The sequence below is a fragment of the Amblyomma maculatum genome, chromosome 1 (genome assembly GCF_055883805.1).
Source record: "Amblyomma maculatum isolate TAMU_Amacu chromosome 1, ASM5588380v1, whole genome shotgun sequence".
NCBI lineage: Eukaryota > Metazoa > Arthropoda > Arachnida > Ixodida > Ixodidae > Amblyomma > Amblyomma maculatum.
In genome coordinates, this window is record NC_139344.1 from 274,617,167 (window position 1) to 274,634,046 (window position 16,880).

Consider the following 16,880-nt stretch of genomic DNA (forward strand, 5'->3'; position numbering starts at 1 on the left):
ACGAAACGTTTGTGAACTGTGTGCCGAAAGTGCGGCCAAATCGAGGAGACCTATGGGCCCCTTGTCGATACCTCCTTCTTGCCCCTTGCAAGATGGCGGACGCCGGCTTCACTTTTCATGCCCCGCCTGCGCTCCAGAAGTTCTATACAACCTCCTTGCATAAGAATATAATGACAGTATCATAAGTTATAAAATTAGCAATTAATATTAACGTTGTATATTGTGAAACAATTTTTTGCTCGTTTGTTTACGTTGTAATTGTCTCTAAAATAAATTCTACCCTTTCTGCAGATGGCGCGAGTAGTCTACCAAAGCTGGAGTAGCTGGAGGAAAAATATTTGCTCATCCACTTGCCGGCTCAATGCATTATTCTACTCAGTGGCCATTGCCACCGCTGAGTGAGGCGGCCAGCACGTCAAAGTAGTCATGGAGTCGGCTCCTCGTTTGCCGATGCTTTCCTGTGAATTGAAAAATAGCCCATCAAATGCAGAATTTGGGACAGCTCTGAAGAAGGTAAGCGTAGCGCTCTGTTTAGCTACATTTGGGCTGGCGGTACTAGTGGCTAGTGCTCTGTTTACCTCCATGCCATCTCTGGTAAACAGTGCATTCGATTTCGCTTTCTTGCGGCCTGTAATGATCTCAACATCATGGGACTCGCCCCGATCGTTTCGTGCGTGTTTCTGATGCGTGGCTGTTGTTTCTCCTCTATAACGTAATATGTCGTCTTCGCATACCAGAGAGGCGTATCGTTTATAGCCAGCAGGTCTGAACCCAGGAACTACTAAACAGCGGCAACTTAAGCATTCCATCCCATGGGCCTGCTGTTTGTCGACTGGCTTTCTTAGAGTTGGAAAATAGCCTCTCATTGCAAAAGTTGGTTTTGCAATTTTGATAGCCAGAGTCAAGCTTGCCTTCTTGCACTAATCGCTCTTTGTGAGCGCTCAGTGATAAACAATACTACATTGCTCTCTGCTACAAGTTTTCCCGTTTTATTCGCAGGGGATGCTGCTTGAGCAATTTGTGCACGTTGATAAGTACGTTCGATCTGTCACCTGCAAGGTAGCTTGTCTGTGACAGGCTTGTTGTCTGGCGCCAAGGTGAAGCTCCAAGTGTAGAGATTATTCCTGATCATTTTCATAACCTCTGCCCTGTCACTATATCGGGTTTCTAAACTGTTTTGGTCCATGAAAAAACTTACTGAACCGGCGCAATGTCTTGTAATCTACAGAAATATAGAGCTTTTGTTCTATGCGCACGGGTAGTCACGCTGTCAGCAACAACTGTAACTCTCGCATTGTGTGGGCTGACCGTAGGTTCCAGTTGTCTCAGCTGCAAAGATCTTCGACCGCAAATTATATAGTATACAGCAACATAACTGCGTTTGTTACACTGGAGTAGTAACAATTTGATATCTTGAGTTGTATTTGACACTCCAAGCTACGCCTTTGAACCAGTGTTCTTGGCTTGATTTTTTAGAATGTATAGTTTAGCAGTAAGACAGAGCAAGCATATAGACAAGCGTCAGCCCGTGATGTTAGTGGAGAACTTTCGTGGTGTAGGCAAAAGCTTGGGTCGTCTGCATTGTACGCGCGGCGCTTGCTGTGTTTTCGGGCATAATTCTCGATATTGCTGCAAACTGTGATGCTAAAAAAAGAAAATGGCACCTGTTTCCGCATGTTTCTTGCGGTCGGATAAATTAGAGAGCGATGGGCAGCGGCGATGAGTGCGACAAGTAGACCCTTCGGCGACGGACTGCCTTCGCGAACTTATGTTGCCCTTCTGCACTGAAACTTGATCATTTTGTTTGCAACTCTTAATTGCCGTGTCTGCTTTTCGGCCGCACGACGAATAGCGCAATAGCAAACGCCTGCAGCTCGTGCACATTTTGCTGTATATACTATATCAAGTCACATTAAAAAGCTGCACTGTCAGTTCCATTCACTTGCGCCCGTGCATATGGTCGTACAGAAAAAGACACAAAAGCTGCTGCAAAGGTAACTGCTGTTACTTTGAGCGGTCACTCCAGTGCGATATTGGTGAAACAGGTCCGAACTTGTGAAGCAGTTTTTCTCTAATATCACTTTCACTTATTTTCAACAAGTTTTTCATCACACGCCCTAGAAAGCGAGTAAAGATCATTAGGATCCGGCCAAATTCACGCGGCGTTATTTCTCAGATTATTAAACTTTCTCTTTGAGGGTCATTATGATTTTGACGACCGAATTAAATATCCACGTACAACGTAGCTCTGATCAAGCAGGATATATTTAAGCACGGTATATATGTATATGGTACATAGAGTTTAATGTCCCAAAGTGGAATCGGCTATGAGGGGTGCAAAATAAGCAGATACGATGATGCGCTTTTGAATAAAAAGTTCCCAAGCATGTTAAAAAAGCTGAGCAGATGGCGCAAATTTCGCTGCAAGCGATCGTGAAGAACATTACATTTGTGCTCATGCACCTCTCCTAAATAGCAAAAAGAACAAAATGAGAGCATTCTTACGGACCTTCATGTATATATTAACCTGTGAATGACCTTGGCTACGTCTGTACGATGAAACAGACGTCGAACATATTTTTATCGAGCAGGATAAAGCAAGTTGGCAGTGCGCACTAGGCGAATATGTTACAAAAACTAAAAGATTGAGTTCTTATTCGGTGAAATTCTGACTTAAGTTGGCGGTACACTGAGCTAGAAATGTGATTTCTAGTTCACTATAGTTATTATTGATAATATTGTTTAGAGTGAAGGTGCTTCAGAAAGCCCATCAAAAGAGTCGTCACATGAAAGACACACTTCCAATCATTCATTCGTCATCGTCCTTGCATGCGCTAGCAATACACACGGAAGTTGAACAATGTTGGCTGTTAGTTTTTCATATACATTGTGCTTCCTAGTTTTCATTTAACTTAATCAGTCACTATAGTGCCCATTGTAAGCGCCAAGGAGAAGGAAGCCAATGCAGCGCTCTTCGCCAAGTAATTCCAGAAATAATCGGCTGATATGGTGCTGAACTACTCTCGAAGCATAAACAAAACCATTTCTACGCACAAGCGAAGCTTACGCTTCAGCATATTCCCACGTACGAACTGGTTTCAAAGGCAGCGTTGCTTGGCGCAGTGTAGGCACGCTGCATTTTGCCTACACCCGATGTCGCTGCCGATCGCAGCATCACCTTTGTTTACAAACATGACGCTTGTCTATACCTTTCTGGTTATTTTTCAAATACTACGAGTATCCTCTCACTTAGCGTTTCCTCATTTTTAAAATTGTGCTATACCATGGTGAAAATGTAATGTTTTGCGTTAAAAGGGCATTGTGTAGACCGCTGGTCTTACGGTATGTATTTTCGGTGGAGAGCAGGAAATTGATAAAGTGTGCAAATAATGCATCCAGACCTTTGGATTTATATTTATTTATTAATGCTTTCTACTCTTTAGACCTGTTTTCTTGCTTACAGAATAGAATGGTAGCTTCCTTTGAATATTGCAGAAACTGTGACATGGGGGCCATATCCAGATTCTGCTAGTCCTGCAGCTTTTCAATATTTAAATACCACTGCATGTTTCCAGGGACCATATTATGGAAGTATCCACATAATGCAAATGTCCAAATGGGTGTGACTTAAACTGGCCACATTCTATTGCTTCAAAGACTGCCGCTGCTGCTGTTTTTAATAGTGTTAAGTTGCATAGAAGCTCCCACTGCTGTACATCAAGCACAACTGTTAATTTCTGCTTTCAAGTGCTCTGGTACAAGTTGTAGATACTTATCGCAGAAATGTTGCCATGTTTCCTTTTGCACTACAGTTACTAGCTGGTGCAAGCCATGGTAAGTAAAGTCGCTGCCAAGATGACTTAACAGGAAAGAAGAGTCAGGTGTTGTTACGCAGCTGTCATCCCCTTCTTCATTAGTCTGTGTCCACTTCCATTAGTCCACTTCTAGATTACAGTTCCGGGTCTTGTCACTGCTGAGGCATACTGCTGTCCGCAAGAGAACAAAATATCTCTTTCACTGAATGAAATATCTGAGGAAACTTTGATTATTTTGTGTTTAGTATCTGCTGTTTGCATAGTATCATGTGACTTGTGCATCAAATCAAGCAAATAGCCAAGATGTTCCAGGCATTTTTGGCTATTACAGCATTCCTCTTACTGTGTTAGCAGTATATAGCCCTCTTTGAGCAGGAAAGCTGTAGTCTATGTGTATGAAACCTCCCCCCCCCCCCCCCCCCCCTTCCCTTAGTACCATAGTGGGAGTGTATCAGGGCACCCTCCAGGCTCGAAAGGTGCCTCCTCTGTGCACCCACTTGCAAAAAATGTGCCTCTCACTTGCGCGCTTTTGCCCACCTGAAGCTCGCACAGAAATGGAATGGAAAAGTGACAGTGAAATCGGAATCAGAGGTACAATGGGAAGGTGCTCAACGTAAAAGTGAAATGTATTGTCAATTCTGCTATCACAGGTTTGCCACATTGCATCATGTGATTGCCTGCAGAATTTTTTGTTTCTTTTTACTTTTATGTGCAGAGTCATTTTACATTCATTAATGTGTTGAATGTAAAATGACTGCATATAAAAGACAGTGCATTGTGAGAACCATTGCCAACATGGCAGTATTTTAGAGATGTGTTTAACTTGTATTTAGCATAATTTTGTTGCCATTTCAGTACATTGCAGAGCATTACCTTGAAGACCCGGATTCATACAACAATGAGATCAGAGAACTGGAAGCCCTGCGCATGGTGAGGATGCTTGACTTGAGTATGTGGTATCCACATATGCACAGGCATCACTGTAATCAACAAGAACTCTTCCTGGCAGTGCAGCCAAAATGCTTCCTCTATTCTTACACAGCTGGCTGTGGCCCTCGGTTGTAGTTAATTGTTTTCTCTTAAAAGTATGTATGTTTTAATGCTAGATAATCAATAATTAAAATGAAATAACCACATATTTAACCTTAGATAGTCATGGAAAAGCTTTTTTTTGATTACAACTTTTTGGGCATGTACTGTTTAGGAAGGTTTTTAAGGTTTTATCATTTACACCATCAATGAAGTGAAGCAAGTGCACAACGAGTAGTGTGTCAGGTGGCCATCCTCTAGCCAAAGTATTGGTGTGTACCACTCCTGTCTGCTGTTGCCTATGTAGCTTTCTCCTCACTGCCAAAAAAAAAAAAAAAGAAATAGTTTTTGCCTAGTATTGAGGGATGCGGGGGGTGTGGGCCACATAGAATGCAGCACTGAGGGGGTGTGCTTGTGCAGTTGAGAGATAGAAGTGGGGGCTCAGGACTGTGACATGAGGGCACAAGAGATGGTGCATTAGGGTGGTGTGATGCGTCAGGTAATCACATCAGAAGACACCCTGAGGTACCTCTGTATGTGCATGAGTGTTTACATTTTGTTTTCTTTTTTTCCCCTTGTTGCATTCAATTAATTGTTGCCTGTCTCCTTTCAGGCTGCCTGCAATGTGTCCAGAAACTTCACAGGCTGCAGTGTGCTGAAGCGGTACTACTCACAACTGCTTTGCCTCCAGAGCAGATTTCCCATGACTGACGAAGGAGCAGCCTGTGTTCCATTCATGTGGTGCGATTCTTTTATTGGGTGTTGTTGTAAAAAAGGATCAGTTACTTCTCAGTAGGTATGGCTGAGTGAATGTCAAGTTGAGAGCACACAGAAAGTAGGTGCAGTCGTGTGCATAACTGGAGAGATCGCACCAGCCGCTATGGTTACTCTTTCTCTATAAAAAGGCATGTCTGACAGAAGCCCTCTGGCGAGCAGGCAACCGTACAAGAGGGGCACCCTATGCATAACTCCACAACACCCACTGCACTGCCCTAATACGCAGCCATACAGTTCTGCTTTGTGTGGTCTCCAATTTTTGTGCATGACTGTACATTCACTGAGGAGTGTATGTACTGCTGAGTACATACAATGCTCATAACATATCTTGCGTATTTGGTGAAACCTAGTTTTGAATGCTGTGATTTGATTGATTTTCAGTGTATTTGTTTGCTTGTGGCTCTTGCAGCCAAAAATTTACTTAATATAGTGCTAGTGTTCTCGCCATGGTGGTTGGCAGTGGTCTTTGTCTCCCACCTCTCAGGCTGACCGCCCACCCGCTCGCCACTGCCCACCTCTTGGGCGTTGTTTAATATACTTGGGGACAACTTTCTGTGACATTTATGTGGCTAATCAGGCCGTTTCAGACACTGCAGCTGTCACTGACCTTTCAGATTTATTTCGCGATGGTGCCACGCCGTTCTAACGCCTACTCATAGTTTTTGCTCTTCCGAGTATGCCAAACTGTTGCAGTTTAAAAATGCTTCACCACATGGATCATTGACAGTGCGGCTAAGCATCCTCAAAATGTGAAGGGATAATTTGTAGCTAGGAACCACCACTGCGATGCTGCATTGCGAAAAAGGCCGTGGTGGCACTTGCAATTTTCAAGCTTTCTGTTTATGTGCGTTTCTGTGCATTTCCATTTCTTGTACAATATTACCTCTAGCATGGAGACTACTTGTCTGGTGCAGTCATGCTTTTGAAACGTTGCGTTTTTCACTACGGTGTGGTGCCATTGAATGCCCTCCACTGTACTCCAGCGCTAGCAAGGCATTACACGCAGTCAACGGCAATAAATAACTTGGAGTCGCACCATGGGGGGGGGCGCCGAAGCATAAGAGCTATGCAGCCACCTGTGTTGTTGTTTTTTGCTCATAGGACATCTGCTGCGATGTCATTAATAAGTTTATACTGCCACTCAACCCCCCTTCCTCGGTATTCAAATGTCCACCCCTGAAAATTTGCTGGGGAAAACTTTGTATAGTGCCCATTGCTGCTATGCCATTAGCAATATATCAGCTCTTAAGTTTGATTTTACATTAGATGCTCATACGCTGGTGAATTTAGTTTAACAGTTGTTATTGTTTTACTATTGGTAGCAGGCATGCACACATAGTGTCACTAGACACTAGTGGTTAGCAGCTGTCATTTTGGTAAACGATGTGTAGATTGTGACTGACTATGCAGGACTGACATCTACTCTGGAATGGTGTTCAATATCATGGACATCAAGTATGAGCAAGCCAGTATACTGTATAACATTGGTGCCTTGCATTCCAAGCTCGGGGCTCTTGAGAACCGGAGCAGCTCTGAGGTAGTGTCCTCTTCTCAGTGACGCTATGTTGCATCTGCCTAATGGCTTCCATTTGCTGATCTTTGACTCATTGCTTCCAGGGGATGAAGATAGCTTGCACACACTTTCAGTGTGCTGCTTGGGCCTTGGGTCAAGTGAAAGACCTTTTTCCACAGCCTAAGGGCAGTGACATGTCCCATGACCTCTTGCTCTTCTTTGTTAACATTTTCCTGGTAAGTAACACTGATATTGTTCAAAACTTCTCTTGAGGTCCTTGCATGGGAAGGTTTACTCTTGTGCATAGCCAAATACAATCCCTTCACGAGTTAGCTTTTAACGCATGCACTCTATTTATTGCAGCAAGCAATTTCGATCTTGTTCTTGGCTCATGACAGCCTTTTTTGCCAAGTACTTGCCATAAAAGTTATCTATATAAATTTTAATGTAGCTTTTGAATGATCTTTGCTTCAGGATCCTAAAATTGCATCATGTTATGCAGAGCACATTTTTGCTATACCCTTGTTTAACGTGAAATTGTCAAGTGGCTGCTGTGAATGTGTAATTGCAATTTTCACATGCAAATTTTTAATATTGTGTGCATCTCTTTACAGAAATTGAAATAATTCTGCCTTTTTACGTTGTGTTGTCGTATCTCTTGATGCAACGTTGTACTTCATTCTGAGCTCTCTAAAATGTTTTTTTTTTTTTATTATTATTATATTTTACCATACTAGGGGCAAGCTCAAGAATGCATTCTGGAAAAGTCGATGTTAGACCGTCGCAAGTCTTCTATCACAGCCAAAGTAGCAGCTCAAGTTGTTGAATACTTCCGTGCTGCTGTGTCGCTTCTGCTTGCAGGCTCATCAAGTTCCGATTCTGGCTCTATTCAGGAAATAGTTGGCTCTAAATTGACTAAGGTATGTTTACAATTTAGTTAGCATACCTTCTGATTTAACTTTTTTTTTTTTTTTTTTTTGTCGGCACTTTTTAATGCACCATGTACCCTTTCTGTCTTATCGTTATATATTGGTTCATTATGTCCTTTTGATTCAGAAGTGAGAAATTCAGCTGGCATTTGTACCTTATATATTTTACCACACCTTTGCTTAACTTGCAAACCCTGTTTTGGCCTGTAGCTTCTGAAATGGGGAACTTTTTTTTCCAATTTGCTGTGATATTTTCTGTGTAGCATTTTACCATCTGCCTTAGTGATGCTGCTTGGCTGAGCGCCAGTGCTGTGTATCTCATAAGGGAAAATGGCATACTACATGGCAATAAAATGAAAATTACTGTACTGTCGTGATGCTAAAAAATGGTTTGCTCAATATTTAGCTGTGGAAGAAGATCTTAGACTTCAAAATGGCCTACTACTTGAGCGTGTCATGCCTGCACATGGGCAACCAAGCTGAAGAGGCTCAAAAAATGGGCGAGCGTCAGGCCTGGTACCAACTTGCTGTGCAGCACCTGAATGAGGCAACTTCCATTGCCAAGGCAAGCTTCTGACCACCTGCTTTGCTTGGGCTTGTTTTTTGCAGTTACTATTTAACTTTTGCCATGAATTTTGTGCAGGGCCTCGAAGAAGAGAATCTCAGCGAAACACTTTCATTTGCGATGGACGTCATTGGCGGAAAGTAAGGATTGTTTTTTATCTGGTAATGTTTATCGTTTACTTGGATGTTTTAAGTGTTGACATGTGCAAGTTGAGAATTTACTAAATTGACTGACATTTATTTATAATTAAGCTACCATTTTTAAAATTGGCTCGCATATTCGCACTTTGATTTCTGAAGAGTTCATGCATGACTTGGTAAAGGCATGGCACAGCTGAGACAACAAAGAAAGTAAACAAGCAGAGCACTAAGATTGCAGGATGGTAGATTTTTGCTCCAATTTCTTCTAAAATTTGGTTTTAATATGTAATGTTTTTATCTTACACTGTCAACCTTTTTGGCAGTAATACTTGCTGGTTGTACTCATTTTGTGTGATAGCAATAAAGACCCTCATTTATGAGTCAATACTGTGTCTGTCTACTTACTTCCTTTGTCTTATCTCAGTTGTGCTGAGCCTTTACCAGTTCTTCATGTACCAACCTGTTCAACAAAGTACCCTTTGCATGACATTTTTGGGCTCTCACTTGGGTCAAGAGAAAAAGCACAGTTGTCTTTCTTCATTGAATGTGAAGAGCAGCAAGTTGGTTGTGTACTACGTTCATTCCTGCAAGTGTACCACCCTGCCATCATTGTTTGCTGCACCAGGTTCAAAGCTGCCAAGAAGGAAAATGATTTTGTATACCATGAAAAAGTGCCCCCTGTGGACTCTTTGCCCGAAGTGAAAGGAGCCAACCTGGTCAAAGGCATCTCATTCAGCCCTACTGATCCAGAAATCAGCGGTCCTGACATCTTTGCTCGTCTTGTCCCCATGGAAGCACATGAGGCTTCTTCTATTTACAGGTGACTTTGCTATAAAATCTTGCTACATTTTTACAAGATGCAGCCTTGTCACACATCAAGCATCTGACGACCTAAGCGATTGATTCAGATTTGCACAGAATGAACCATATGAAGCTGTGTTAAGGATGTGCTTTGCAACTAACTGATGCACAGTGTATTTTAGTGGTTATTTCCTTATTTGTGTTGGGCTTTTCCCTTGCATTGCCACATGACAGAATGGCAGTGTTGTTGCTTGATTGTTTTCCTTAAACAGGTGTCTTAGGTGCATATTGTGTTAATACATCATCTACCTTGTTTTGCTAAGGTAGATAATGAAGGGGTTTCGAGTGGGACATTTGTGCTTAATACATATGTTTGTTTCTCTTGCAGTGAAGAAAAAGCTCGACTTCTGCGTTCAGTCACCAGTCGTGTGGAAAAGAAGAATGAAGAGCTTGAGTAAGTAAGCGAAAAAGTGAAAGGAATTCATATATTTTGCTATTTGGTAAATGCAATGGAATCTTGGTAATACGAACCTAGTTGATATGTATTTCGGGATGATACGAATTCGTAAAATTTCCCACCCGGAGTGCATTGCGTGCAGTGGGCAGAACATAGATTTCCCAAGCACTCCTGCACAGATACAGTTAACACAAAAACGGCATTTGCCTGCAGTGGGTAGGGGGGTGTACAGCCATGTCATTTGAGCTCGGGGCTAGCAGATATTTTTCAAATTCATGATGCAGTGCTATGTCAGAAGTTGCAATTTTTAGGAGAGCTCTGTAGTCCTCTGACACTTCACTCAGTTGAAGGGCTTCCTTTCACTGCCTCAATTTTAACTCAATATTTATGGAACATTGTTGGGATTCAAGAAATCGGTAAAGTTGGGTTTTACAGAAGTCGAAGGGCCCTACATATATGTAATCATGGTACCCTCGAAAGAAATGAACTTGTTTGTTCAAAGTACCATAGTAGCAGTGCTTGCGACTGTTCATTAGGCTAGCTTGTTGTTCATCAGCGGTGCAGACTGGGGCTCATTTTTTCAATCTTTCTTGGTAGCTGCAGCCTATTCCTTATACATTAAGCTGATGCCTAGCTGCTGCTGCTGGTGTAAAACAACTGGTTGAGCTCTTGTCAGTGCTTTGGCATGCTTTAAAGGTTGCAGTTAACTAGTTGGTGATGCTGTTATGGTGGCATCATGCCTGCATATCACACGCAGTAATACTTTGTTAGTTTGAACTGTGCTATTTGAAAATTATGGGTAATTTAAAGGACCTTTGCGTGCTGTTCCTAATGTGGATTTGGCCAGATAATTCGAAGCAGCGGTATACACCGCCTTGGTTATTTTTGGCGCATACGAATTGTGTGGTGGCTCCGTGGAGCTGCAAGGCAGTACTACAGAGCAACTCCAGTGCTTGATATACGATGCATCTTTACCCAAAAGCCACTCAATGTTATGGCTGGCAGGCTGCTGAAGTGCGTGCCTACAGAGAAGACGTGCGGTAAGTAAGATACGCTTGGCGCATCGGGATGGCCGTACTGAAGGCAGCAGTAGTGCGTGTGCTCATTGCTTCTGCCCAGCTCGGCCATGGTCAAGATAGCGTATAGAGGAAATGCTGTCATTAGAACTCCTACCCCTAGCAGCGTCCGTGTATGTTCCATGGCACGACTGGTTGAATATGCACAACATGTGTTGTTTCTTTGTGGGGTGTGCTGTGTTTTGAGAGCTAGGTTACCAGCATATCTGGTTACCTTGATCACTGTCCCATCACGTATTAGTCTACGTTTCTTCAGAAAAACGACCATCCAAATTTAAGGGGGTCAACTCCTAGCCCTAGCTGGCTACAGGTTGAGATGTGGGTAGAGGAATTGACTTTTATGTGCCAATATAAGGCAATTACGAAGTTTGACCAATAAAGTTAGTGCATTCCTGCAGCAAAGTTCTTTGCTTGTGTTCCATTTGTTTTCTGTGCTGAGTTCATTCGGTTGTTTTTCATGGTCTCAATATTTCAATTTAATGGGGTTTTACTGCAACTACATCAGTGTCATAGCTTTGGCTAGCTCTTCACAATTTTGCTTAATATGACTGGTATTCTTTTAGAGCCTTCATGTCATCGCTGAACCTGGACAAGAGCATGTTGGTGATGGATGCTCAAGCGGTGCCACAAGAGGTGGTCCAATGCTGTGCCAGGCTGAGTGTGAGCCCCACAGCTGTCAGCGACTTGGTTCTCACAATCCAAGGTGAAGGTTTACTAACTGCTGCCTCCACTGCAGTGGCACTTGGGGGGGCATTCTTACAGACAGCCTTTGCCATAAAATTTGTTATTTTTCTTCAGGAAATCAATCTTACCCCAAAAGAAAGGTGCATTCTGCACATTTTGCATTGTGATTAAAGCAGTACTGTAATAATAATATTTTTAATGCAAATTGAACCCCCCCCCCCCCCTTTTTTTTTTTCTATCATGGACATTTTTAACTGAAAGGGATGCTCAAAATAGAAGAGTTTGTATTTAGTACTTCAATTTCTTTTTTTATTTATGATTGCCGTAGAGGTGCTAAATTTTTTTTTTTTTTTTAACGCTATGTTGTCTGGCCATTCTTCATAATTTTGCATTTAAGCCAAGCCTTCAAATTATGTGCAGCCTTGCCTGGCCAAATTGAATGAAATTATTGCAAAGATGCCACTCACAGTGAAATAAATACAGTAGAATCTCAATGATATCATCACAGTTGCCCTGCTGGAGTGGCGCAGTGGATAAGGAGGGAGGCTACCCTTGAACACCAACTTCTTTATTTCTTGAGATATTTGATGAAATCTTCAGGATAGGCTCATAATGCAAACATTTGAAGACTTACCAAGCTTCATTAAGCTGAGCTCATTGGTTCTCAAGTTAGAGGAGTATATCAAGATGGTTTACATAGGTCCTTTGGGGCAGGCTTAGAGAATTTGCAAAACGTGCTGGCACTGAAATTCGTTATGGTCATTCCTGGATAGTTGCCCCAGGGCAAGACAATTCTCTTTATCCAAATTTCCTCGCTGAAAAAGTTAAGCACAGCCTAAAAATCAGTGTTATTAATCAGACCTGCACTAACCAAATTTTATTTGTTTGTCATTAATTCCAGACCCAATATCTTGAAAAAATGAAATTGTCTTGCCCTCAGAAATTTATTGAGGTATAGAATAAAAGAAACCCCATGAAAATCTTTTAAGCGGTTCCAGAGATACGGCTGTCCTAAGCAGCCACAAGAGGCAAAAAAGTGATTTTGAGAAAATGGCCTTAGAAGATTGAAAGAATACTAACTTTTTTGTTTGTCAAGTTATCTCAATGAAATCTTTAGGGCAGGCTCATAGCATGAACATTTGAATAACTACTAAGTTTCATAAAGCTGCACACGCTGGTTCTCAAGTTACAGGAGTGCATCACATGGGTCCTGGCCTGTAGAATTTGCCAATTGCGTTGGCTTTGTGGAATTCATTGACTTAATTTCTGGATAGGTATCGCGGGACAAGACAATGAGCTTTTTTAAAATTTCCTTGTTTTCTAAGTTCCACTGTAACAGATGCTAGGACACTGCAGGCATTGATGCAGTCGGCGGCGGTGCACCACCGCCTCGGCCTTCGCTTCTGTGCACTGAATGCGTGTTGCATCTCTAGGCATCGTGAGCGACCATGCAACGTTTAACACGTTGCACAAAACCGTTCAGTGGGCACGACGAGAGATTGTAAATACGGCAATCGCAGAAATGGCGAAAGGCGAACAAAACGCTCAAAGTACAACAGCCAACAACAAGAGCAAAGAGCCGGAGCAGGCGACGTGAGGAGGCAGCCAGCGGAGACCAATGCGTCAGCAGGCGCAGCAGCCAATAGACCTTTTCAAAATTGGCCAAAGGGCGCTGCCATAATAGAGGCTGCGCTGTGCTCATAGCACAGGAGAAAGCTGTGGATTCTCCCCCCATAACAGCTTCACAGCCCAGTTAAATCGTTTTCTCGCAGGGTCGTGAAAAGGTTTATAGTAGTTGCCCAATCCCTCGCGTTCTCGCGGAGCGCGCGCTTTGGCCTATCACAGCCTTGAATTTGAGCGCGGGAAACTGGAAAGCCGCCATGAGGCTCCCTATCGGAAGCAAGCCGCCGCCGAGGGTGGCAAATGAAAGCGCTAGAATTCACAAACCAAACAACAAGATGGTGGTGCTCAGTTCAGTGGGAGAGAAATGGCGCGCGCGCGCGAAGTTTGGGAATTTTCAGCGCTTGCTTGCTGCTCCACGGCTGCCACCGCTTGTTAAATAATTAATTTCCAGTATTTCTACAACAAATTTGTCATTGATAATTACAGAAAGGGTGGTTTATAAGACATACTACCAGAATATATCATCTTCCAAAAATTGACTTTCACGATTTTTCGGTTTTCAAAGGTCGCGTCCCCCCTTAAGGCACTCGACTACTGCGCCCAAGCATGCGGGATCGAATCCCAGCCTCAGCGGCTGCTTTTCAGTAGAGTCAAAAGGCTAGGCGTCCATGTGCTGTGCAAAGTCAGTGCCCGCTTTTCGGTGGTGTCAAAAAGCTAGGCGTTCATGTGCTGTGCAATGGCAGTGCATGTTAAAGAACCTCAGGTAGTTGAAATTTTCGGAGCACTCCACTGCGGCATCCCTCATAGCCTGAGTCGCTTTGGGATGTCTAACCCCATAAATCAAACCAAACCATCAAACCAAACCATATCATCAAAATTAATCCGAACTTCAAAATTGTATGAATTTGTAGAATTACCTAGATGAAATGCATCTCATGCACTGTACAAAATTTCAGATGTTGCAAATTATTTTCCCGAGCCACTACATGTGATGCAAATGACTTCATCCTCAAACGCTAAATGCAATCTGCTCTACAACTCTGCAAGCACGTAAATGAAGGTGAAGCTTTTTGGGATTCTTCGGCTGTCAGCTGCCACGTGCACTTAGAGCTCGGGCTGCCTTTTCCTGAAAGGAAGAGTGGTTTAATATGACGTTAGTAGGGCTGGAGACAGGTGAACTTTGGCGCTAGGTAATCGAGTTGTACGGCACAAGACCAGGTCCATAAAAGGCAGCCTGAGCTCTAAGCGAAGAATCCCAGAAAGCTTCATGTTTGTTTACTTAGTCGCATAGTCATGTTCTTCTTTAGAGTTTCACTTGTTTTCTTTGAGAGCCCGGTATACTATGTGGCACGGGCAGAGGCTCTTTATTTTTCCTTCCTTTTCATGCCTCAACATAATATATGTTTTCTTTGGGGAAAACATCATCAGCAGTGTAGTCTGTCATAAATACCATAGTTATAGCCATAACCGGTCACCTCCATTTAATGCTACCTTGAAAATGGCAGCTTATTGCTTCTGATTTAATTATGACAAAACGTAACAGTTAGAATCCTCAGCCCCATTAAAGAAACTTGACAGGTATCTTTTTCCTTTGGAGAAAAGAGAATGAAATATTAGGGGCCTTTGAGAAAGAATAGAGTACAATGGCTGCGGACCCTCGTCTCTTGAGACGTTTTCTATCTTAAAAGTGCATTGTAAAAATGTTGGCCTTGTATGTTGTCATGTTTAGGTAATACTATTTCAATAAAAGCCAAAACTTATGCATTCTTGTAGCAGTATAGCTGTGTGGTGTCGTCACACAGGTTTCACAGAGCCTTTCTGCTTGCAGACTAGCACAGGGAAAAGGAGGGCTTGCCTGCTTAATTCATGCAGATTTATAGAGAAAATATCCACATATCTCATTGTATCACGAGCTTAAGCCTGCGTATGTAGTTGTGATAAACACCACATTATCTGCACATTTGCTTGTCGCTTGTAAACAGGTTGCTTGAAAGGGACCCTGAAATACATACAATTTAGTAAAGTAGACGAGCAATATGTATTCCTTCACCCCATTGCAACAATTTGTGAGCTAGCTTCATTAACACTAGAGATATCGGTGATTAAATATGGTGCTTCTTCTCTCCTCGCCAAACTCAACTCTCGTGTCACCAGAAAAAAGAAAATAAAAAGAACAGCTTGGGGCCTGTGAAATGTTATAGGAGGACGTAGGAGTGGTAGACTTCAGGATGTCGCCGGTCACTGGCTTTGCAGCTGACAACACAGCGAGGCATATTCATCTTGAGCAGATGCACAGGACATGGAGAATAGCTCCGTAGCCACTGACAGAAAGATGGGGCAGCTGTAAATCGGAACCATGTGTGAGAAGGCATTGACCTCGCTCGTATACACCCGAGGGATTGATGTAGTCCACAAGCAGACAACTTTCGCAGCTGCTGGAAGTGTGTCCATGGCATAGCCATTATGGACGTCGTAGCTGCAGCGAATGGCAGACTCTACTGGCCTGTCGCTCACCGTAGTTGTGATATATGATCTAAATGAGAATAGTTCCAGATCTCACCACCATGCACGGACCAGTCAGCCCCTCAAATTTTAGAAAGCAGTGTTTAAAAATAATACTAGATCTCTGGCTTCATTCCAAGGAGTTATAGTTTGGGCAAATGCTCAGAAGGATTCGTTCTACACATTGAAAACGTTTGTCAGTGATGTTTGCAGCCATTTCATGGCCCCTTAAAAAGGGTGCCTTGTGTTTGGTTTCTGTATTCATGAGAAATTCTCTTCACCCACAGGCCAGAGGTCACTGATTGAAAGAAGCAATGTGTTTTAACTTTTTAAGCGGCATTCACAGAGGGCACCCCAGCATAGAGGGGTGTACAGGATGTCATCCAAATGTCACCTTCTGGGTAGAATGAAAGATAGGGAAAACGAAAACGACCATCGAGAACGCAGTGGCAAGGAAACAGCCCAAAAAACTGGTTAGTGGATAACAGCATTTAAAAACTTAAATTCGGAGGCAAGAAGAGGTAATGAAGGGGTGCTGATACACCTACTGCCAAGCTTCTTAATGTAAGGAGAGACGCGGGTCGAAAAACGCGTTTTTTTTTTTTTTCGAAGATTATTGATTTTTTTTTTTAAATTGTTTTGTCAAGTTTAGTATCTCTACTTTCATGAAAATAAAAATCAGAGCTGAATTTAAATGGGAAATGGGCTGAAATGGCATTTAAAGAGTACAAGGTGGCTGTTAAAAGACCGAAAGTATGCTATCTTCGAGCGTCTCGCGGCCGGCATTGCGTGGTTGCTCGCCGCGGCGGATCGCGTGAGGAGAGCAGCCAAGCCACATTCTCCCAATCACCATGGTTGCCCGGGTGTCTACAGCGTAAGAAATAATAAAAAAAAGCAGGTCTTCGCCGCGATTTTCGAGCGCTGTGACTGGATTTTAAATTGCGTGGTACGGATTGGAGATCGCCATTG

General features: G+C 42.8%; 1 protein-coding gene across 1 annotated transcript in view; it reads left to right on the forward strand.

The window, feature by feature from the left end:
* The first annotated feature begins 353 nt into the window (after window positions 1–353).
* Window positions 354–16,880, forward strand: part of LOC146206587 (tyrosine-protein phosphatase non-receptor type 23-like) — a 39,687-nt gene continuing 23,160 nt past the window's right edge. Inside the window, exons 1-11 of the mRNA XM_084591326.1 lie at window positions 354–513; window positions 4,671–4,745; window positions 5,458–5,585; window positions 7,032–7,158; window positions 7,239–7,370; window positions 7,872–8,054; window positions 8,470–8,628; window positions 8,707–8,768; window positions 9,394–9,588; window positions 9,958–10,023; window positions 11,666–11,805. Coding sequence (XP_084447452.1) covers window positions 427–513; window positions 4,671–4,745; window positions 5,458–5,585; window positions 7,032–7,158; window positions 7,239–7,370; window positions 7,872–8,054; window positions 8,470–8,628; window positions 8,707–8,768; window positions 9,394–9,588; window positions 9,958–10,023; window positions 11,666–11,805 — 1,354 coding nt within the window. The 5' untranslated portion in view covers window positions 354–426. The remainder of the gene's footprint in view (window positions 514–4,670; window positions 4,746–5,457; window positions 5,586–7,031; window positions 7,159–7,238; window positions 7,371–7,871; window positions 8,055–8,469; window positions 8,629–8,706; window positions 8,769–9,393; window positions 9,589–9,957; window positions 10,024–11,665; window positions 11,806–16,880) is intronic.